This window comes from Delphinus delphis, chromosome 11, assembly GCF_949987515.2.
Source record: "Delphinus delphis chromosome 11, mDelDel1.2, whole genome shotgun sequence".
Taxonomy (NCBI): domain Eukaryota; kingdom Metazoa; phylum Chordata; class Mammalia; order Artiodactyla; family Delphinidae; genus Delphinus; species Delphinus delphis.
In genome coordinates this window covers 91,013,255-91,036,305 of record NC_082693.1, presented here as the reverse complement: position 1 = coordinate 91,036,305, position 23,051 = coordinate 91,013,255, and the positions used below count along the sequence as shown (strand labels likewise).

Sequence of the window (23,051 nt, the reverse complement as noted above, 5' to 3'; positions counted from 1 at the left end):
TACCAACCATTCATCCCTCAGAGTTCTAACCCAATCTCCAACTCCCCCAGCCCCACAAATCCTTGCTCTGGGATTTCTGGAATTTTGTCCTGATGTCGGCAAAATCCCCCATGTTCTCAATCTCTTCTCTTCTTGCTCTGATGGAAACCTGTCCTCCCCTGAGAACACCACCCCCTGCCATCCCTCACACGGGGGTGTTTTATCACCCACAGCCCTGGGCCTGAGGGTGGTGGGACCCTCCCTGCTGTTTCCATCTCCCGGCCTCTCTCCTAAAATCCTTTCTCCCTGAAATTCATCCCAGCCTTCTCTACCCTGACTCCCCCTCGCCTCTATTCTTTGCCTCCCGGGCATTCCCCCCACCCATTCTTTGAGACTACCTCATTCCCTAGTGCTACTTCTGTGGTCCTCTGGGAGATTTCACAAGCAGGCAGAGAGTCCTCGCAGTACCTGGCCTCTCCCCCTCGCTCAGCCAGCCCTTACAAGTCCTGCATCATTGCTTGTTTAATACTGAAACCCCACAGCATCAATCAGCCCCACCAAGTATGGGGAAGAGGGCTGAGCAGGGTTGTGACAGGCAGAGAAGGAAAGGGCTGGGACTGAGGCCCATGGCCTCTCCCCACTCCCCAAGGATGGATGGAGGGTGAGCTCTGTGCCTCTACAGGCCCCGGTATATCTGGCTCTGCAGCGGGTATGCAAGGACCCAAGAAGAACAGAACCTTCGAAGGATCCTGAGTGGCAGGACCGGGCTGTGCTCACCCCACTGCCCACAAGAGCACTGCCTCTTGAGGTTTCCGTCCTTCTCACCTCCACCACCACGCCCGCTCTACCACTCCCAGCTCTGCCACTTTCTAGGACAGAGGGCTATTTTCTCAGAGAAGTCCCCAACGAACTGCATCAGGCAGGTTAGGAGAAAATTCTATATCACAGAGACAGGATGACTCTTCCTCTAACAGAGAAGGGCCAGAAGCATCTGGTATGGTTCCCTGTGTCAAATCTCGGTCCAGACAAGGCCATCATTTAGCTTGTAAGAGCCTCATCATCAAAAGATCACAGCAATAATTTCTAAAAACCAACCACTGATCTGGGGTTTATTAGAATAATTTGATGAATCATTTGCATGTCAACATTTAACTTGGTAAGCAGTTTTATAATATGTAATTGATGTATGTAGGAAATAAAAGCAAACATTTAGTTTTGTTTTATGTACAAAAGTTATTTTGTTTTGTCTTCTGTATTAATTTGTATGAGCTTTGCTAAATACTTTGAATGGCATCCCTACCTCCACCCGACTTGAGCTACCCGGTTCATGGTCTTATCATTGATCCTGACGTTACCAATAACCACGCCCCTTCCACAATCTCAGTCTTTTGCACCTGCTCTCTGACTCCCATGCCCCACCCTTCCAGCTCACTCCCGCCACCATCCCTTGACCCTCACCTTACGTTTCCAGTACATTGAAACCACCACCTTTTCACTGTCCCCTTTACCAGCTTAGGGTCTGATCCATCTTCAGAATCACTGCTTTTCTCCCCTCACCTTCTTGCGTTCATCTCACTGACTCTCATCCTGGTTAAAGGCAACTCTCCAGCTAGACTGCAGCCACATACTAAATGTGTTCAGAGAAAACCACAGAATCTCAAGAGGGGCCTTCAAGCCACCAACGCCCACACTTCATGTCTCAAGCCTGGCCCATTCCCTCTCCCACTCTCATGGAGAAAAATTTCACTTTCCACTTCCCTCAAATCTCCAACCCTTCCTCCCCTTCCTCATCCTCAGTTGATGAGCATGCTTCCCATTTCATCAAGAAAAGCAACCAGAAGAGAAGTGTCACAAGCTCCCACCATGCCTACTCATCCCCTGCATCTGTACCCACAGATGCCCCTTCCCTCCCGGTGCGGTGGACACACCATCGTCCATATAAGGCCAACCTTGTACTTGTGTCCCAGACCTCATCCCCTCTCACATTGCTCCTGCGTTGTCCCATCCCCTCCCTCGGTTATCAATTCTTCCCTCTCTACCAGAACATTCCCACCAGCATCATTCATGCCTTAACACCTCCCCCCAACACAGAGCAGCCAGCATAGTGGCAGACACCCCACTAGCACAGTGCAGGAGGGCCAAAGAAGGTTGAGAGAGGGACAGCAAAGGATATGATGGGGGCACAGGAAGGTAGACCAGCGTGTGCAAAGGCCCTGTGGTAGGAGCAAGCATGGCAGGAAGAACAGCAGAGATGACACATGCACCAAGAGGGAGGTGAGACCAGACAGAAGTCCGGGTCAGACCCTGTTAAAGATGTTGAGCTTTTCCCTAAGAGCATCGAGAAGCTGTTGAGTGTTTCAAACTGGATGTGGCTTGAACAGATTTGCATTTTCAAAGGTTCACTATGATTACTCTGTAGAGACGGATAACAGTGGGTACAAAATGACCAGTGGGGAGGCTACCGCAGTCATCCAGGGAAGCAAGCACCCACCTGGCAGTGGGTGTCTATTGTTGGAAAGAAATCGATGGGTTTGAGAGATACTGAGAGCAAATACAGACAGGACGTCGTGATGAATGGAGCCTGCAGGGAATAGGAGGAGATGTCGGCGATGATGGCTAGGCTCAGTTTTCACAAGGGAGCGATGAAGAGGCATTGGCTGACCTAGCTGGTGCCTCCAGAAGACCAGGCTTGAGGGACAGATCATGAGTTCCAGTCTGGACCTGCTGAGTGTACGGTGCTTTTAAAACGTCCACCAGGAGACATCAAACAAGCAGCTGGATTCCCAGGTCCGGAGAGGTCTGGCTGCTGATTATTTGACACAGCCTCTCAACAAGCATCTCTGGAGTGCGTCTCCTGCGCTAGGCATCATGCTGGGACCCAACGGTCCAAGGCTGACGGAGGCACGGGCTGGGGCGGCGGGACAGCCAGGCTGCGTGGGGAGAAGGTGCAGGTGCGGTCCCCCAGCCTGAAGGGTGGGGCCCTTAGAAGACAGACGTGGGGGCTCCACCTGTGATCCCTTGGTTGGGGGTTGAACACTGCCCCCAATTTTTTAGGAGCCTCGGGGCACGTCAGTGCCGTTCTCCGCACCTCCCCTCCCGTACGGATTCCTCGTAAAGACGCCTGGCACCAAGTTGGCACTGACGAAATATTTGCCAGACTGAATTGAGAGAAAATGAAAGTGCTCTGCAAAGCGCTTTGTAAATACACTGATTTGTACTTTTAACAATGGGGAGGCTATGTTATCCTCTTAGCAGCGGGTACAAAGACTCTTCTCAGGAGAGAAGAGTGTGTGGCTGGATGGAGGATGAGCTAGTAGGGGGCGCGGGAGGCCTCCGGTTAATGCAGCAAGATGCCGAGAGCAGCGTGGGACGTGGTCAGGACAACAGAGGAGGGGGAGACAGCAAGGTATGGGGTGGGGAGGGTGCTGAGCAAGAGAAGAGACTGCCCACCACACTTAGAAGACGCCTGCCCTGGTGGGAGCATCTGGAGTGAAACGCTGTGCTCTTCGGATCCCACAAAGCTGCAGTGAAGCTACCCGAAGTTCCGTTATGCTCTGGGGAACTGTTTTTCTTGCAAAAGTTGGGAAAGGAAGCGAATTTGGTACAGAGACAGTTAACGGGGGGGTTGGAGAGTAAGGATCAACCATCTTCTCTGTAATATGTAGTATAGAATTACCTACGTAACATGATAACAGCAAGAAATACCTAAAGTACTTAGTTATATAAGCACACCTGTATCCTATGTATACAGCTATATGTGGTATGCACAGGTCTGTGTACTAATGCCTTAAAATTCCTAAATAATTTCTATAGTACATGATAAAACCTACTCCATGGGCTACAAGGCTCAGGATCCTATAAGAAAAGAAACTGCTCCTTCGGGTGAGGGCGGGAGCGTTAAGATCCGTGCCAGCGGGCTGGAAGTTGTTCCTGAAAATGAGAGGTCTGTGGCTTTCGGGCACTCCGGAGAGGAACTTCCCTGGAGGCGCAGTGGTTAAGAATCCGCCTGCCAATGTAGGGAACATGGGTTCGAGACCTGGTCCAGGAAGATCCCACATGCCGCGGAGCAACTAAGCCCGTGAGCCACAACTACTGAGCCCGTGAGCCACAGCTACTGAAGCCCGCGCACCTAGAGCCCATGCTCCGCAACAAGAGAAGCCACCACAATGAGAAGCCCGCGCACTGCAACGAAGAGTAGCCCCCACTCGCCGCAACTAGAGAAAGCCTGCACGCAGCAACGAAGACCCAACGCAGCCAAAAATAAATAAATAAATAAAATTGAAAATAATAATAATAAAACTTCTTTATACAATGGAATACTACTCAGCCATAAAAAAGAATGAAATAATGCCATTTGCAGCAACATGGATGGACCGAGAGATTATCATACTAAGTGAAGGAAGTCAAAAAGAAAGCCAAATACCATATGATATCACTTATATGAGGAATCTAAAATATCACATAAATGAACTTATCCACAAAGTAGAAACAGACTCACAGACATAGAGAACAGATTTGTGGTTGCCAAGGGGGAGGGTGTATGGGGGAGGGATGGAATTAGCAGATGCAATTATATATAGAATGGATAAACAACAAGGTCTGTATAGCACATGGAACTATATTCAATATCCTGTAATAAGAAAAGAAATTGCTAACACGTATTGGGGACTGTATTAATTAGGTTGCATTAGCTACCATCACAGGAAAATCCTGAATGTCAGGGGCTAAATGTAGTCAAGATTCATACCTCTCTCACGTCAATACCCCCAGCACATTTACTAACGTGCCAGGTACTGCCCTGAGCACTTTAGACATGTCAACTCGTGTAATCCCCATGGCAATTGTGAAGGAAGAATTGCTCTGATCTCCACCTTCCTCTGAGAAAACTGAGGTGTGGCGTCTCCGTGAAGCTGAGTCAGACCCAAGGCCGGGGCAGTCCAGCCGCAAAGCCTGCCTCTCTCCCGCGGTTGCCGTATCTCCCTGCACAGCTTCGAGGGTTCAGTCATTCAGAGAAATTTAAGTGTCTATGCCGGTGTTGGGGATACAACGCAAATAAAACAGACAAAGTCTCTGGTGTCATGAAGCAGCCGTGCTTGTAATTCTAGTCTCCACATGAGTTTTTATGAAGATCGTATTCAATAGTTCACTCATTCAATTAGTGATCACTGCTGGGGGCCCGCTGGACACTGGGCTAGGGGTTTTCATCTGAGCCAGCTCTCACTTTCTCAGCAATCACCAAGGAGATGTTTAGAACCGAAAGGTCTTTGTTTGAGCCCTTATTCCATCATTTCCTGGCCATGAGTACTTATTCAGTCGTTTAGGCTCCCTGAGCTTCAGTTTCTTCATCTGTGAAATGGGGATGCTAATACCCCTCTCACAGGTTGGGTCCTAGTCCAAGAGCCTGGTAGAGGGCCCAGCCCCCTTGGGGGGCTCAATCCTAGGGGTATTTCAGAACTTTCAGGGGCTCCATATAGTGAATTCTATGTAACTGCCAGTGAGAAAATGCTTTGCAATCTCATCTAAAGGTCTGTGGGAATGTTCTCCAGCCCCGTCTGGGGTCGGCCTTCTTTGGAAAGCGATCTGCTTTCTCGCGTGTAAGACGCGAGGTGACTCCCAGCCGGGCTGGGGCGCAGAGGCAGGTGTATTGACATTCACCAGCTTCCTCCGTGGCAGTCCCCAGCACAGATTCAAACCTCCACTGCCCGCCACGCCTCAGCTAATCCTCAGAAGCCTCGATGCAGAGATGGAAGGCTGGGTTTTGAAGTCTTAAGCCTTAGATCCTCTCCACAGCACCGCGGGTGTGTGTGTTTTGATTCACCAGACAGATGTCCAAACAGACAAAGCGATACCTTCCTCCGGGGATGAGGGAGAGGGCTGAGCCAGTTTCAGAAGAGCGAGAAGTCTGGAAGAGGCCGGTGGGCTCTGAATCCCCGGAGCCTAGGATGTCTTACGAGCTCTTTCTTCCCTTGTTTTCCAGGGAACTTCAAAGGTCTCTGCAAGCAAATTGATCACTTCCCAGAGGATGCAGATTACGAAGCTGACACAGCAGAATATTTCCTCCGTGAGTGCATGCAATTTTTTTTTATCTCCTTCCTCGTGGTGGGTCCTGCCCTTCCATCCGTCGAGAGTCAAAGGCCAGGACTATCTAGAGGTCCCTGTCACCACAGAGGGCAGGAAAAAGCTAAGCCTCCCTCCTCCCCTCCTGCCCAGTGGCCAAATCTTCATGCATGCCGTTTCCCTCTGCCTGCAACGCCCTTCTCTCCCCTCTTTGTCGGAAAGTTCCTACTCATCTTCCAGGTTTCAGCTGAAACATCACCTCCTCCAAGAAGTCCTCCATGCCCTCAAAGGGGTTCCCAGAGCCTAGCACCTTTACCACGCTGTGGGGTCCTTGTCTATTTGAGCAACCAGCTCCCTCGCAGTGCTGCCAACTCCACTAGGACTCTGATAGACTCTACCTATCTCGTTCATGATTGTATTCCCAGCCCAGGGCCCAGCATGTAAAAAGCACTCAGTAGCTATTTCTTAAATAACCCAATGAAGAAACTTATCAGGCGGTGCCAGACTGGAACTTCTACTGAAACAATGAGATTTTTTTCTTTCCCCACAAGTCAAGTCAAAGTTAAATCCTGATGTAATAGCTGTGATCTTAAATCCACCTGAGACATATTATCAAGAGAAAGTATTTTGAGACCCAAAGGAAATCTCTCAAGAATCAGCAAAAACTAACAAGGCAAAATGTTCTGGGAGAAAAGGATTTCCAGGAGATGGGCTAAGGGTCCTTGATACCTGGTACAGCAAAGCCGCCCCGAGCAGAAGTGGTTGAAAGCTCTGCTCCAGGCTCTCAGGCAGCACTTCCTGAGGGAGTTTACTCTCCTCCCAGGAGCATTGCCCGTCCCCTTCTGCTCCCAGGTGCCCTTCCCGGGCCAAAGCCTCCCTCCCATCCCCCCACAGCATCGGTTAGTATTACCCGTGGATCACTTTTATGAAAAATGTAGAGGGAATTTTATTATATGGATCACCCCTGTCGCTTTCAATAATTACCCCTCACACAAAACCCAACTCTCAGATCAGCCTGAAATCTGGGTTTCACTGCAAGCCCATGGAACACGAAGCCAGCCAGGCGGCTGGGAAGAGAAGGGAAAGAAACATCACGTCATTTATAGCTTTCTCTTTAAAGGGGGGAAATATCTTACAAAGCTCATCCTTTCCCCTTATGAATTCCTGCATAGATGCTGCTCTTAGATGGAATTCCTAAAGGGTCATTTGGTCGTCATCCCCATTACCAGGTCTGGGGCTCTCAAAGGAGCCTGGTGGTGGCAGTAAGGCAGACTGAGCACCTTCTGTATGTCAGAGGCCGTACTCAGCGCTGTGGCGGTCCAGAGGAATGAGTAAGACACAGTCCGTGGCTGCAGGTAGAGCACAGCCTGGCGGGAGGACCCTCTGAGAACAGCTGGACTTGGGATGCGGGGGCTGGCAGAGACACACCCGAGGGCAGAGGTGGAAGGAGGGACACAGCAGAGCCCGCACCCAAAGCTGCACTGGCTGGACACAGTGAGGGTGTGATGCTTTACCATCCAGATGCCAAGCGCTTGTTGGGACAGGACCCTTGTCTCATTCTTTGCTCTGTCTAGAACAGCTCTTGGAATATAGTAGGTTCTCAATAAATGCTATTTGTTAAACAAAAGAAAGATATAGGATTCTTCAGTGGCTATTCCTACCTATCCTATACCTCCACTTCCCTAATTTTAAAGAGAGAATTGCTTAGAGTGTTTGGTTCATTTTGGTGTCTCTGGACAGAAGACTTGAACGTACATTAGCAGCGCAGGTTTTCAAGGGTCTGACTTGAATTGACTTAATCCAACCATATTTTTTGAGCATCTGTAACAGAGATTGGCACACTTTTTCTGTAAAGGGACAGATAGTAAATATTCCAGGCTTTGTGGGCCATACAGTCTCTGTCCCAACTACTCATAGCTGACCTTGCAGCACAAAAGCAAATACAGGAGCACACGAGCGCGGCTGTGCTTGCTCCATTGAAACTTAACTTCATTTACAAAAACAGGCAGCAGGCCTCACCTGGCAGAGTTTGCTGACCCTTGATCTGTAATATGCCAGTCTGGGGCTAGACAACAAAAGTGACTTTTTAAAGCCGGAAGATGTGAGTTCCCATCATCCTCCATTAAGCTCTAACCTGATTGGCTAGAGAAGCTAGAAGACAGAGGTCGTTCTTCTAGGAGGATCCCTGGCCCAATGAGGTGGGCGGAGCTTCTCCTGGAGATGGGCGTGCCTTTGGTCCAGGGAGGTGGGTGGAGCTGCATCCGGGTGGGCAGGGCCTGAGTCAGCTTCCGGTTCCGGTCTGTTAAACCTACAGCACACCTGCCACGAAGGCTGGACAGACCCATGAACCTAACAGAGACGCCTCAGGCAGGGATAGAAGGCAGTGTGGGGTGCTGAGGGAGCCTGGCCCCAACCCAGACTGGAGGCGATCATTCCAGAAGGGTTCCCTAAGGAAGGTGGCACCAATGCAGAGACTTGGATTCTAGAAGCATTCCTTCTTTCATTCGTTCACTCAGGAGACATTCACTACCACTCACCATGTACAGGACACTGTTGATGGTATGGGGACCCAAAGGTGAACAAAACAAAGAAAGTCAGAGCCTTTGTGAGGGTTACATTCTGGTGAAGGAAAGAAGCAAAAAGCAAGGAACCTGTTACAATCATCCAGACAAGAGACGACAGCAAGTTGAACCAAGGTGGTGGCAGTGAAGGAGGTGGGAAGGGGTCAGAGCCTGAAAGTATTCCCAAGGGTATGCATACAGGATTTTCTGAAAGGCGGCCTGTGGATTTCCAGGGACAGGAAGGAATCAAGGATGACTCCAAGGTGTGTGTCCGTGGAGGGGGCAGGTTGGGATGGGGAAGGATGGAAGCTCAGGATTGGCCACATTAAGTTACAGAGGCCCACGGGGAGGTGTCCTGGCCCGAGACAGGAGTCTAAGAGCTGTCAGCATGGGGATGATATTTAGAGCCGTGAGACTCGATGAACGCCCCAAGGGAGTGGTGCAGAGAGAGAAGAGGTGCAGGAACTGAGCCTCAGACTCCGAGGCTTAGAGGCAGAGGAGGAGACCCCAGGGAGGAAGATGAGGAGGGGTGGCCAGCGAGGGGGCCTGGTTAACCCCTGCCATCCACGATCCACCAGCTGGATGTGGGATCTGGAGCAGAGAGGGAGGAGGGAGAATGCTAGGAGGGCGTGGCTGGCCAGGAGCGCAGAGCTTATCTCCTGGGCTGGCAGAGAAAGTGGGGCTCACTTGCTCTCAAGCCAGCAGGCCAAGCTTCAGGCAAGTCCAGTGCCTCTTGGAGGATGGGGCAGAAGGAAGGCGCCGAATTAACATCTGATGGGACAAATGAATGACTGAATAAACGCATGCGTGCTCTTACTCCCCAGTCTCCATGAGTATCTGAGGAGGTCCACAGCTTCTCCTGAGCTGCAGTGTCCAGGGAGGAACAGCTGTAGCCGGTTCCAATCATCACTCTGGGCCACTGGACCTCTGGCCCCAAGAAGATGTGGCCGATACAAGCCTTGCCCACCTATTGCTACCTTACCCACAAGGGAAAGGTGACCAGCCTGTTTTTCCCAGGCAGCTCTGCGGGGCCAGCGGCTGGGTCTGCGGTGTGTGGTTCCTCCCTAGCCCCCTCCCTCCTTACCAAAGCTCCTTACCTCAAGCTGGTGAAGCGCAGAGGCAGTGGTGACCAGGGTGTGACTTCCTATGACGCTCAGGGTGTGTCGGTGTGTCTGTGTCTTGTGCACAAGGGCATGAGTCTGTACTGTGTTCCGTGTGTTTTGATGCGTGTGAGTGGCTATCAATAATCTAAATGTAAGCGCCTGTGTGGTTGCCTGTGTCTACTTGTGTGCGCATGGGTCTCTTCGTGGTGTGTGTGTGTGTGTGTGTGTGTGTGTGTGTGTGGTATTTCCCAGCTGTCCCAATGTGATCTGGAGTGGGGAAGAAGATTCAGAAGAATTCAGTTTCCTTCCACAATCATGTCTTAAGCACCTACTGTGTGCAAGACCTCAAAATCCACTGTAGTGTGGCCCCTAACTTCAGGGTGGGGTGAAGCTCTCCCAGCAACGGCTACCGTCCCTGACACACTCTGCCCAGGGGGAGGGGAGGGGCTGGCCCCCATAGGTCGCACATTCATGTACACACACACACACACACACACACACACACACACACACACACCAGAGCTGCAGTATCAGGGCCTTGCCATGCCAACTACTCTTTTTCCAGAGCCAGAAGTGGACAGAAGGGGGAAGGGAGGGAGGGCTCTGGACAGGGCCTATTCCTCCCCCTCAGGAGACATCTCACCTGATTACGCTTGAACTGGGAGCTGACATCTTCCCAGAGTCACTGACCCCCTGAGATCAAGAACAGGCAGGAGGAGAGTTCCCTGGGGGCAGCCGTGGGTCAGGAGCGGACACCTGTAAGGGAGACAGAGGGGCCATCTGTAAGGGAGGTGGAAAGCGGCCCAGGCAGGTAGGACCTTGAGGATTATTTGGGGGTAAATTTACAGAACTTTACCACCAGGAGGAGACAGGAGAATGTGACGGCGGGCTTTAGCACACACTGCCTGGGTTCAAATCCAGCTCTGCCACTTCTCAATTAACTCCCCCGGTACCCAGACTCCTCCCGATGGGATGTTCATCCGTATGATGAACATCATACGTTCATCATACGTATGTTCATCCGCAGGGTTGTAATGAGGCTTGAGTGAGTCAGTGTAAGACAGCTCTTCCCTCCAGCCCAGAGCACAGTAAGCATTCAGGAGGCGTTAGCCATTATTGTCGGTATGTTACACAGTGAAAAGTAGGAAGGATAAAGATTAAGGAGAGAGGGAGTGCGAGAGTTTTCAGTACAGTGGTCAGAGAGGTCCACTGGGGAGGTAACGTTTGAACAGAGACCTGAAGGCAGTGAGGGAGCGTGTCTGGTCCTGCAGATGCCCTGAGAAGAGGGTTCCAGGCAGAGGGAACAGCCAGTACAAAGTGTCAGAGGCTGGCATGCAGCGAGGCAGAGGGTGTGAGCAGTGGGTGGGAAGCCAGGCCAGGACTTGTGGGTGTCGGCTTTACTCTGAGACTGGAGCACGAAAAGGTTCTGAGCAGAGAGGCGTGGACTGACATCCATGCTAACAGCACCGCGCTGCTTCTGCTGTAGAACTGACTATGCGGTCCCAGCAGAAACAGAGAGACCAGTAGGAGGTGACGGCCAGAATCCAGGCTCGAAACACAGGTGCTCAGACCAGGGTGGAAGTCGGGGAGGTAGATGAGAAGGGGGCGGGTTGTGAGGCCGGCAGGTGTTACTGACAGCCTGCGTGGGGGGAGGTGAGAGAAAGAGGACGCAAGATGACATCTAGGGGAGCTTCCCTGGTGGCGCAGTGGTTGAGAGTCCGCCTACCGATGCAGGGGACACGGATTCGTGCCCCAGTCTGGGAGGATCCCACGTGCCGCGGAGCGGCTGGGCCCGTGAGCCATGGCCGCTGAGCCTGCGTGTCCGGAGCCTGTGCTCCGCAACGGGAGAGGCCATAACAGTGAGAGGCCCGTGTACCAAAAAAAAAAAAAAAAAAAAAAAGATGACATCTAGGCATCCTGCCTGGGAGACAGTGGGCAGTGCTACCCTTCTCTGAGGCTGGGAATGTCGAGAAGGCTGGGTCGCAGGGAGGTGACCGCTCTGCTTTCCAGCCTGCGTGTTACGACTTCTGTTACAGACTCTTCTTTCCCACTGGGTGGTGAACAGCTTGAGGACACTGCAGGGAGTAGCTGCAGATAGGGAGTCTGCTCCCACCCCAGCCAGCACAAGGCCTGCCCCTAGTCGGCCCGGAAGATGTTTGCTGAGTGAATGAGTGAGGGACCACCCTCGCTAGAGCCACCTGGAACGTTCACCCTCTCCCCAGAATGAGGACTGAGGCGGAGGGAGGGTCTCAAGCTGAGCCAAAGCCACCCTTCCCAGCCTCAGAGAACCCCCTCCTCCCTGTTCCCCCTTCTCCACTCCCCTCTGCCAGTACCACCAGGCACACAGAGGGTTCCTAGGTGGGAGGTGAGAGGGATACCAGGAGTCAAGGTCTGAGCTTGGGACTTGGAGTGAAAGGTCCTGAATCCGAGGTGAGCTCTGCTCTGTGGTCTTGGATCAGTTACTCAACTTCTCTGAGCCTCGATGAATACCAGTCCCCCAGGGGGCTCTGAGGACACACTGAGACAAGGGTTAGGGAGGTGCTTTGTTAGGGCCCCCCAGCTGCCCCAGGGGAGCACTGAGGGAAGTCCACCACCCCCTCCTTCCCACTAGAGTTTAGAAGTTCAGGGAGACATCTTTGCAGCTCCGGAAATACTGGAGATAGACACGCCCCGAGGGTCACCCAGCCCCATCCTCCCATTTTACAGATGAGGAAAAAACCGAGATCCAGAGAGGGAAAGTGACTTACCCCAGCCCAGTACACTTTCTGGGATGACATCTGCCTCTGTGATGGTTTTCCAGGCTGCGTGCTCCTGTCCTCTGCCCCGGACCTGAAGCCCCTTCCAGCAAAACAGTCGTGAGGGACATTCCTTCCAGAGATCACCACAGTGGGTGTGACCACATCCTGCAGTCAGGGAACATCTAAGCTATAAATCGTACTGACTCACATCCATGCAACCAGAGCGAACGCGTCTCGAACGGCGCTTCCCCTTCGCGCCCTCCGCCCGCAGAGACAGTTTCTCTTCTGTCCTGGTCCATTTATTTAAGTGCTGGATGCAGCTACCACCACGCTGACTCCGCCACCTGCGCTTTAGTAAACCTCAGTGGAGGTAACCCCAGGCCCATGAGAAGCAGCAATAATACGCTCTGCTGTGTGAGAACTAACTTCTCCTGTTGCTAGTGGGTACCAGGCACTGTTCTGATAGCCTCAAATGCATTGACTCAATACCCCTCATTGCTGCCCTGGGAGCTGCCCTGCAGCAGAGGAGAGCACTGAGGCTCAGGGGCGTGGCGGGCAATGCAGCAAGTGAGATGCGCTCAGGCCGTCTCTCCTGAGCTCATGCAGCAGATCACCCACCCCAGAGACCACAGGAAGTGGGAAAGCATCCAGCACCTGCACAGGTGGTGCTCCCAGAGGAAGCTTGCTGGACTCCAAAATCCCTTTCCTGTGTCAATAGATATCACAAACGTTCATGAGACACTTGACTATGTGTGTGCCTGGCCTGACACTTGATACGTCACCTTCATTCATCTCACAACAGCCCTAGGAGGTGGGTATTGTTGGTGTCCCCATTATACAGATGAGAAAGGAGAGGCACAGAGGCCACACAGCCAGTGGGGGGACCAGCATGGGACCGTAAGCGGTCCACATCAGGAGTCCACGCTCCTAACCACCACTCTGGACGGCTCTGCCTCCCTCCCTCTCTCCCTCCCCCTGCCTTTCCCCTCCTCTCCTCCTCTCTCTCCCATCACTCTCCCTCACACTCACACTTTCTCACACTCACTCTCGCATGCATTTACAGCAGTCTATCCCTTTTCACAGCATTCAGGAGGAGAGGGTGAGAGATGCCCCAGAGCCCAGAAGCTCCTCCCAACCCCAGCACATCTGCGATTCTATCCCATTAGAATGGATCAAATTCCAAACGGAATAACAGGCATAAAGTTAAATGTGCCCAGAAAATAAGGAGCCTGCCTTCTGTATACCTGATCATGGCAACTATTTTGATCAAAGGCATGACCAGCACCTGGCCAGCCTGGCTGAGTTGTTCCTAAGCAGAGGTCTGGGGGGCACAGGACCACGAGGGATGGATGCAACCTTAGGCGTCATCTGGTCCAACCTCATCTGGGCCAGACCTGAGATCCAAAGAAGGGAAAGCCCACACTCAGGCCCCAGGACGGGCCAGGCAAAGAGTGGGCCCCAGGAAGAGGTCTGCCCACCTCTCTCCACCCCCGCCAGACTGAGTGAGGAAGCGTGGCCCCCGTGTGCAGCTGTCTGCCTGTCCTCCAGCTGTGCCCACCACAGCAGGACACCATAGGTGCCAGGCCCGCAGGGCACTGGATCACGAAATGATTTGTCTACAGAATTTGGCTGTAGTGTGTGAGCAGAGGGTGGGATGACTTGTGTCACCACTAAACACTGGGGCTCCCCAAGCCTCACGGTGAACCCTTGTACCCTTCCCAGCTCAAGCTCACGTCTGTGTCGGTGACGCCCCTGATTACAACTTCAGCCCAGAGTGCACCTCCACTTCCCAATCTCACACATTCGACTGTCCCCCAAACACCTCAGACTCCGCGTGCCCCAAACCACACCTTGATTTCCCTCCCCTCACCCCTTAGGCTTGATCCTCTCCCAGTTGCATAAGTGGCTGTATCCAGCCAGCCAGCAGACCTGAGACCCAGAAGTTATCCTCAACGCCACCCTCTTCACCCATATCCACTCATCACCACGTTTTACTTCACCTCCTAAACATCCCTCAAATCCAGCCACCTCTGCCCACACCCTTTGTACCCACCTGGTCCAAGTACCACCATCGCCTGGTCAGCAGGGCACCTCCTGGTGCCCTGTGGCTAGCCTGGACCACTTCTTAATTCATTTGCTTTGTTTGTTTTTTTAAATTTTTATTGGAGTAGAGTTGATTTACAATGTTGCGTTAGTGTCAGATGTACAGCAAAGTGAATCTGTTATATATATACATGTATCCACTCTTTTTCAGATCCTTTTCCCAGATAGGCCATTACAGAGTATTGAGTAGAGTTCCCTGTTCTATACAGTAGGTCCTTATTAGTTATCTATTCTAATACTGAGTGAAGTAAGTCAGAGAAAGACAAACCTCATATGATATCGCTTATATGTGGAATCTAAAAAAAGGGTACAGATGAACTTATCTACAAAACAGAAATAGAGTTACAGATGTAGAGAACAAACTTATGGTTTCCAGGGGGTAAGGAAGGCGGATAAACTGAGAGATTGGGATTGACATATTCATTTGCTTATTAAAATGCACATCAGATCATGACAGCCCTGTCGGCTTTAAGGCCTTTATAAATGTATGTATGTATTTATTTATTTATTCATTTATGGCTGCACTGGGTCTTCATTGCTGTGTGCGGGCTTTTCTCTAGTTGCAGCGAGCGGGGGCTACTCTTCGTTGCAGTGCGCGGGCTTCTCACTGCGGTGGCTTCTCTTGTTGCGGAGCACGGGCTCTAGGCATGCGGGCTTCAGTAGTTGTGGCACGTGGGCTCAGTAGTTGTGGCTCGCGGGCTCTAGAGTGCAGGGTCAGTAGTTGTGGGGCACAGGCTTAGTTGCTTCCCGGACCAGGGCTCAAACCCATGTCTCCTGCATTGGCAGGCGGATCCTTTAAAGACAACCCGTGAGTTCCTGTGTGGCCTGGCCCCAGCCTGCCTCATCTTCCTTAGGGCTCCCCAAGGCCCCGCACTAACTCTTTGTGATCAGCCCTTTCAAGTCCCCAGACGAGCCATGCTTCCCCCAGCCCTTGCTCATGCCACATCCTCCCTAGAACACCCTGCCTCTATTCTGCCCAGTTAGCTTCTCTTATCCATCCATCTCAGCACCAACATCACCCTCTCGGGGAAACACTCCCTGTTGCCCATGTGAGATCAGAGGATGCTCTGACAGCCGGGGGTGCAGTGGTTAGGCACACAGAGCCTAGAGTCAGAATCCCTGGGTTCACAAACCCAGCTCCTCCATTTCCTTGCTGTGTGGCCTTGAGCGAAGGCTTAACCTCTCTGAGCCTTAGCTTTAGCCTGTGTGTGATGGGGGTAATTACAGCACTTACTGCGTGGAGTTGTAAATGAAAGCAATGGGTTCCTATATGTACACAGTCCCGCCACACTCTGATGCCTCAGGCAACATCGGCCATCGACAGGTGACATTAGCCTGTCACTTGCCTGCACAGTGCCAAATGGGTCCCTTTCTTCCTCAGCACTTCATCCTGGCTGGTAATTACGTGTTCATCTGTGCTGTAACTCCTTCATGAGAATGTAAGCCCTATAAAGGCATATGGGCCAGGCCTGGTTTTGCACCCCTATGCCTCCTGTGCCCAGCCTGGAGCAAGGCATGGTGACGGCCACTCAGTCAAGAGCAAAGCTTCTCCCCACTCTGAACCGCACAGCTTTTCCCCAGGACAGTGTATGATGCTTTCGGCCCGGGGTGGCCAAATTGCAATGGTTAGGCCAACTCTGGCCTACCAACTGCTTCTATAAATAAAGCTTTATTGGAACACATCCACGCTCATTTGTTCACATATTGCCCACGGCTGTTCTCAGGCTATAAGGGCAGAGTTGAGGAATTGCAACAGAGACCATATGGCCGGCAAAGCCAGAAACATCGACGATGTGTCCCTTTACGGAAAAAGTTTACCAGTGCCTGCTTTAGGTATTTGTAATGTCCTTTGAGCCAAGGCCCATGGCTCATGGGGCTGGTAGGGGGTTTAAGTGGGTTCATCCACGGAAGGCACTTAGCACAGGGCCTGGCACATAGGAAGCCCCAGAAATGTCAGTAGGTGTTACGTGGTTCCATACGCTTGCTCATAGGGGATCGATAAATATTTGTGCATTGAATAAATGAGCTATTTTCTGCCCCTCACGATAGATTTTTAGCGGTAAGACCACCCCAGCCTTAGCGGGAAGTCAGGACAATTCGTGGCGAAGTTGTGTCTGGTATGAAGGGGAAAGCACATTAGAAATAACAAAACTTGCTACCTTTTACTGCCCGCCTAGCATCAGAAACAATACAGAAATTATCCAATTTAATCCTTACAATAGTGCATCTCAAACTTTCAGACACATACAAGTCTTGTTACCAGGATCTTGTTAAAATGCAGATTCTTCTTTTTTCAATTGTATTGAAGTATAGTTGATTTACAACGTTGTGTTAATTTCTTGACCAAGGTCACACAGTTAGTTAGTGGCAAAGCCAGGATCTCAAGTTAGGTGTGACTTAACTCCAAAATCCCCATTCTGTCTGTGACATTGCCCAGGCAGAAAGACCTCTTTTGAGAGATTGTTTCAGTGGAGGGGTCCCTGCCTGCTCCAAACCAGCTTCCTGCCAGCCTGAATCTGGGTCCTGCGGACTTCGGCCTTCCTAGGCTTGGTGCTGTTTACCGGCTTCCCCTGTCACCTTTTTTCTGGGCAAAGAGGCCTCTTCCAAGGGAGGCTAGTGGTCCTGTTTTCTCCACATTGCTCTCTGCTGGCTGAAATACAACAGACCTCTCCCTCCAGTCTCCCCGCTCTTTATCACACACACACACACACACACACACACACACACACACACACACACACACACACACACACACACACACACACACACACACACACACACAGTTTCTCATCTCCCTCCACAGCTGGCGCTCCCTTTCTCTGCCAGCAGGAAGGCTGAGTTGGGACATCCAGGCTCCCACAGCAGACCAGACTGAACTGGAAACGTCAGGCCCAGGGCTGCTGTGAGGCATGAGCTCTGAGGACGCAGTCCCAGTCTGCCAAATGCAGCATACTGTGGGCAGGAAGAACCTGCTTTCTTGGAGGGAGAAGGTCAGAGAATTTCATCTGCCTCGCTCATCTGAGCGGCCACCACTGCCCCTTGGAAGTCACACCAGTCTCTCTTTCTTTCTTTATGCTGTCGTCCCCCTTTCCAATTCAGTCAGAAATCATATCCACGTGGAGAGGGCAAAAGCATTAGAAATCGGCTAACAGTCCACACCCATTTTACACATGGGGAAACCAGAGAGGGCAAGGTACTTATCTCAGCCACACAGCAAGTGAGTGGCAGAGCTGAGACCAGAACCCCAGTTTCTGGACCCTGCATGCTTCCCAGGCTCTTTGAAAGCCCCAGAGGGAGAGTCCAGGGTAGTCCAAGAGTTGGGCTGATCTGGGCTTGAATCCTGACTTACTAGCTGGGTGGCTTTGAGCAAGTTACTTCACCTCTCTGAAACTCGGTTTTCTCATCTGTAAATTGTGGCAAAAAATACACCCTGCAGGGGTGTTACAAGGATTAAATTATAACGTGCACATCAGACCCAACATGGTGTGGGTGCTTCACCAATACTATCTCTTGTGCTCTGGGTCTTCAATACGTTCTTACCGTCTCCGCGTGCTTATGACATCCAGGTAGCTATGAGTGTGCACATCTGAGCATGCGTGTCTGTGCGGGGGTGTGTGGGCTGGGGGATCAGGTTGGGGATACAGCTTGTTATCTCAGAAATGACTTGCAGGAAGAGAACATCCACTCGGGTCTGGGAAGGAGGCAGCACCGTCCTCGCCTGCAGTGGGAGAGGGGTACTAGATTGCCGAGTAACACAGCTGTCCTCCACCCTCTCGCCACTGCTTCTATATGGGCAGCTCAGGTCCCCCCTGCCGGATACAGAACTCCACCCTTCTGCAAGGCCCCCCAAAGCAATCCACTCATCCAGGAGCATCACTTGCAGGGTAGCCTTACTGAAGAAGATCCAGGGGGGAGAGAAGGGTCTTACATCACACGTCACCACAAACTGCCTGAAACTCTTAGAAAAATTCTTCAAGTGCTATATAGAAAAATTCTCTTCTTCACATATCCTTCGTGGCCACACTGCCACCAAAAGGAACAGGGGTGGGGCACTGGGAGGGGCACTTCCCCTCCAAAACACAGACCCTCAGCCAACCTCTGGGCCGAGCCAAAGGGCCCCTGTCTAAAAGGACTCAACTTCCTAGGTTACCATTCAAGCCACCCAAACATGTCAAGAAAGCATCCCTTTCCTTACACTAGCCTCCAGACACCTCTGTCTCCTGCCTGTCCATAGCTCCTAGGACAGGGAGTCAGGAGCCCTGAGATCACTCTCTGCCTATTTGAATCTGGATAGAAAAAAATATTTTACTTTCCAAACACACTTTGTAGAGGACTCCACCCCTCTGGGTCCCCTTTCAGACACTATCCCCCCACTATACACCCCCTGCCGCCTTCCCTTTGCCCTCAGCCGTCTGTGCCCCTCTGCACTCTCATCCTCCCACACGCAGGAGTAAAATATTCATTAAAATATTTTCTTCTCCTGCCTGTTAGCCCTTCCTTCTTAACTTATCCTGAAGGGTTTTTTAATTTGCTTTTGCTTTTGCTTTTCTTTTTTCTTTGCAATGTGTCAGCTTCTTCCTCTTCCTGGACCACCTCTCCGTGTTTATTCACAAGGCGAGCTTGTATCAGAGGCTTACTGTGTCTTTGGCTTTGAACTAGGTGGTGGGGACAGAACAAATGAAGAGAGAGAACTGAAAAAACAGCTACATCCTGGCTCTCATGGGAACCCACGACCTATGGTGGACACATATATATATAAGCAAATATTTACTATAATAACTATCATTTATCAAATGTTTACTATGTTCCTTCAGAGACTTATCTAAGTACTTTATCAGAATTAACTCCTTTAATCCTCACAGCAATCTTAGGAGGCAGGCACTATCACCATCCCTATTTTACAGGTGAGGAAATTAAGGCACAAAGGTGAGATGACTTACCCAAACTTATCCAGCTAATAAACACTAAAGCCAGCATCCAACCACTAAAACACACTGCCTTTCCATGTGCCCCAAGTGCCCCAACGTGCAGAGGAGAGAGCTAATAACTTTGCCTAAGGAAGTCAGAAAATGCTTTGTGTGTGGGGGGGTACTTTTGAGCTGGGTTTTGATGGATGAATAGAAGTTTGCTGAGTGAAAAAGAGCAGGAAAGACATTCTAGGAAGAAAGCTCAGTATGTCAAAAGTAAGAAACGTGCATTAATGAGTCATGGGAAGTTTGCCATGGCTGGATGAGAGGGAATGTGGGGATGGGCAGAGACCAAGTCCCACGGGGCCCTGTGGGGCTCACGAAGCGCTGGGGTTTGATCCTTGAGGAAGTGGAGCATCCCTGAAGGGCTGTGAGCTAGACAGTGTATTGCTCCCTCTCCCTCCCTCTCTAGGACTGCGAAACAACCTCCACTCTGGTCCTGTGTCCATAACCCACCCCCCAGCCGGCTCCTGTAGACTGCTCTCTCTCCTCCCTCCTGTGTCCTCCCCCCCAACCCCTGTGTCATAGCCTTGCCGTTCTCTCTCCCCCACCCTCCGTGTTCTCCAGGGGCTGTGAGGGCCTCGAGCATCTTCCCCATCCTGAGTGTGATTCTGCTCTTCATGGGTGGACTCTGCATCGCAGCCAGCGAGTTCTACAAGACTCGACACAACATCATCCTGAGTGCCGGCATCTTCTTTGTGTCTGCAGGTAACAGCTGCTGAGCCAGGTGGGCCAGAGTCCAGGCCCACCAGTGGGGAGAAGGTTGAGGTTGGGTGCCCAGTGGCTGGGAGGACCTGGCAGAGAGAGGAGGGGAGAGCAGAGAGGAATTTCCAGGCCTTGCAACAGGCTGAGTCGCAAGGAAGACAGGTTGTGCTGGGGCTCCCGCCCCAACGCAATGCCCGAGCCCCGCCACTGAGTCCTCCAGGACCATCCGCAGACTCTGTCCTTTAGCCCAACGATGCATCTTTCTCCCACCTCCTGGAAAAAGGCCCCAATCCCAGGATCCTCTCAGGACACTAGGCCTATCCTCACTTGCCCTCTCCCCTCACTGTCCTACCCAGGTGGGAGCAGGCAGGCACCCAAAACCACATTTCTCAACCCAGTTATGTGACAAGTCACATTGGCTTCAGATGCCAGAAAAAGAACATGGGCTGTAGTATGAGTCATTTAATAAGAACGACTAACGTTTAAGCAGCACCTACCACGTGCAGACTTAACAGCTTTCATGTCTATTAACTCACATGCATCAACTCACATGTATTCACATGTATTAATCCTCCCCGTGACCCGACAGGAGTAAGTCCTATTATTTTTTTAATAGATCTTTATTGGAGTATAATTGCTTCACAGTACTGCATTAATTTCTATTGCACAACAAAGCGAATCAGTCATATGCACACACATGTCCCCATATCCCCTCCCTCTTGAGCCTCCCTGCCATCCTCCCTCTCCCACCCCTCTAGGTCATCGCAAAGCACCGAGCCGATTTCTCTGTGCTATGCTGCTGCTTCCCACCAGCCAACTATTCTACATTCGGTAGTGTATATATGTCGATGCTACTCTCACCTCGCCCCAGCTTCGCCCTCCCAACCCGTGTCCTCAAGTCCATTCTCTATGTCTACCTCTTTATTCCTGCCCTGCAACTAGGTTCGTCAGTACAGATATGGAAACTCAGACCCCGGTTCCTTTGCCAGAGGCTTTGCATCCAGGCAGTCTGGCTCTAGGAGCCAGTCTTAACCCCCTGCTACACCAGCTTCAAATCCCTGTGCAGCCTTGAGCAAGTTACTTAACCTCTCTGCAATCTGTTTTCTCATCTGCAAACCCCTTGAAAAGCACTCAGCAGTGAAGGCAGGTAGTAAATGCTCAATAAACTATATTATTATTATTACTATTATTATTACTACTCAATACATTGTAGGATGCCCCTTGCTTCTTTCCCTTCTTCCCATAGCTCTGTTTCCATTAGCTCTTCCCTTTGCAGCTCTCTCCAAATGGAATAATAGGATAGTAAGGTGATGCTTGCAACACCCTTCTAGACCGGCGCATCCGTTCGCCATGAAAACGCTGGACCAGGAAAAGACCCTCCAGCAATTCCCCGTCCCCTCATCCTGCCCGGGGCCTGGCATCCTCCTTGGAAACTAACGATCCTTCCCTCTGCTTCCCTCTCCGCCCGCGCCCACCCTCTGCCCGCAGGTCTGAGTAACATCATTGGCATCATAGTGTACATATCTGCCAATGCCGGAGACCCTTCCAAGAGCGACTCCAAAAAGAATAGCTACTCGTACGGCTGGTCCTTCTATTTCGGAGCCCTGTCCTTCATCATCGCCGAGATGGTCGGGGTGCTGGCCGTGCACATGTTTATCGACCGGCACAAACAGCTGCGGGCCACGGCCCGCGCCACGGACTACCTCCAGGCCTCCGCCATCACCCGCATCCCCAGTTACCGCTACCGCTACCAGCGCCGCAGCCGCTCCAGCTCCCGCTCCAGCGAGCCCTCTCACTCCAGGGACGCCTCCCCCGCGGGCATCAAGGGCTTCAACACCCTGCCGTCCACGGAGATCTCCATGTACACCCTCAGCAGGGACCCCCTGAAGGCCGCCACCACGCCCACCGCCACCTACAACTCCGACAGGGATAACAGCTTCCTCCAAGTTCACAACTGTATCCAGAAGGAGAACAAAGACTCTCTCCACTCCAACGCAGCCAACCGCCGGACCACCCCCGTATGAAGCTCCCGCGGGCCTCGCCTGCGCCGCCGCCGCCGCCGCCGCCGCCGTCGCCGTCGCCGTCGCCGCCGCCGCCGCCAGGGTCCCGGACAGAGCCGGGAGGCGGGGCGCGGCCTGCGGGGTGGGCCATGGGGTGGGGGGGTGAGGGGGAGGAAGCGAAACCATCCACGGGGGACAAACCTTCCAAAAGCAAAAACAACAAAAAAAGAGAAAAACATAAGTAAATTAAAAAAAAAAAGAACAACATATAAGAGGAACAAAGAAGCAAAACAATAGAAAATGTGCAAAACTATAAACGAGGGAAGGAAAAACAAACTTTAAAAAAGCAAGAGAGGATAAAAATTAAAAATAGAAAATAAATCTAAAAGAAAATGCATGATTTCCCATGTACCATTATTTTAACGTTTAATAAAAACCAATTTAAATGAAAACATACAAGGGAACCAAGATAATATTAAAGCAAAAAAAAGGAGAAGGAACAGAAAGGAAGGGAAATGTTCTTTGCATTTATCAGGGGTTTATGTTACTTTTTTTTTTTCATGCGGAAGAGTTACTTTTCTGTTCCCTTTAACCCCAAGCTGGCTCTGCCTCCCTGGGTGAGTGGGGGGGTGGAGACTCAGGGGCCCCGGGGCCAGGTGAGCCTCCCGGTCACTGCCAGGTCCCTGGAGCTTCTGCATGGGTGCCCTAGGAACGCTAGGTGGCTTGCAAGCCGGCTCCACCCAGCATTGATGGGGCAATTGTAAGCCTCCAGGTGACCCAAGAGTCCCTGGTCCCTCCTGTCCGAAAGGTGCCTGGAGGGGGGTGCACCTGGGGCTTC

At 51.6% G+C, this 23,051-nt stretch overlaps 1 protein-coding gene across 1 annotated transcript in view; it reads left to right on the top strand.

Moving 5' to 3' along the window:
* Nucleotides 1-22,348, top strand: part of CACNG2 (calcium voltage-gated channel auxiliary subunit gamma 2) — a 120,014-nt gene extending 97,666 nt beyond the window's left edge. Inside the window, exons 2-4 of the mRNA XM_060023921.1 lie at nucleotides 5,957-6,040; nucleotides 20,076-20,216; nucleotides 21,702-22,348. Of these exons, the coding sequence (XP_059879904.1) occupies nucleotides 5,957-6,040; nucleotides 20,076-20,216; nucleotides 21,702-22,237 (761 nt within the window). The 3' untranslated portion in view covers nucleotides 22,238-22,348. The remainder of the gene's footprint in view (nucleotides 1-5,956; nucleotides 6,041-20,075; nucleotides 20,217-21,701) is intronic.
* Nucleotides 22,349-23,051: the final 703 nt, after the last annotated feature.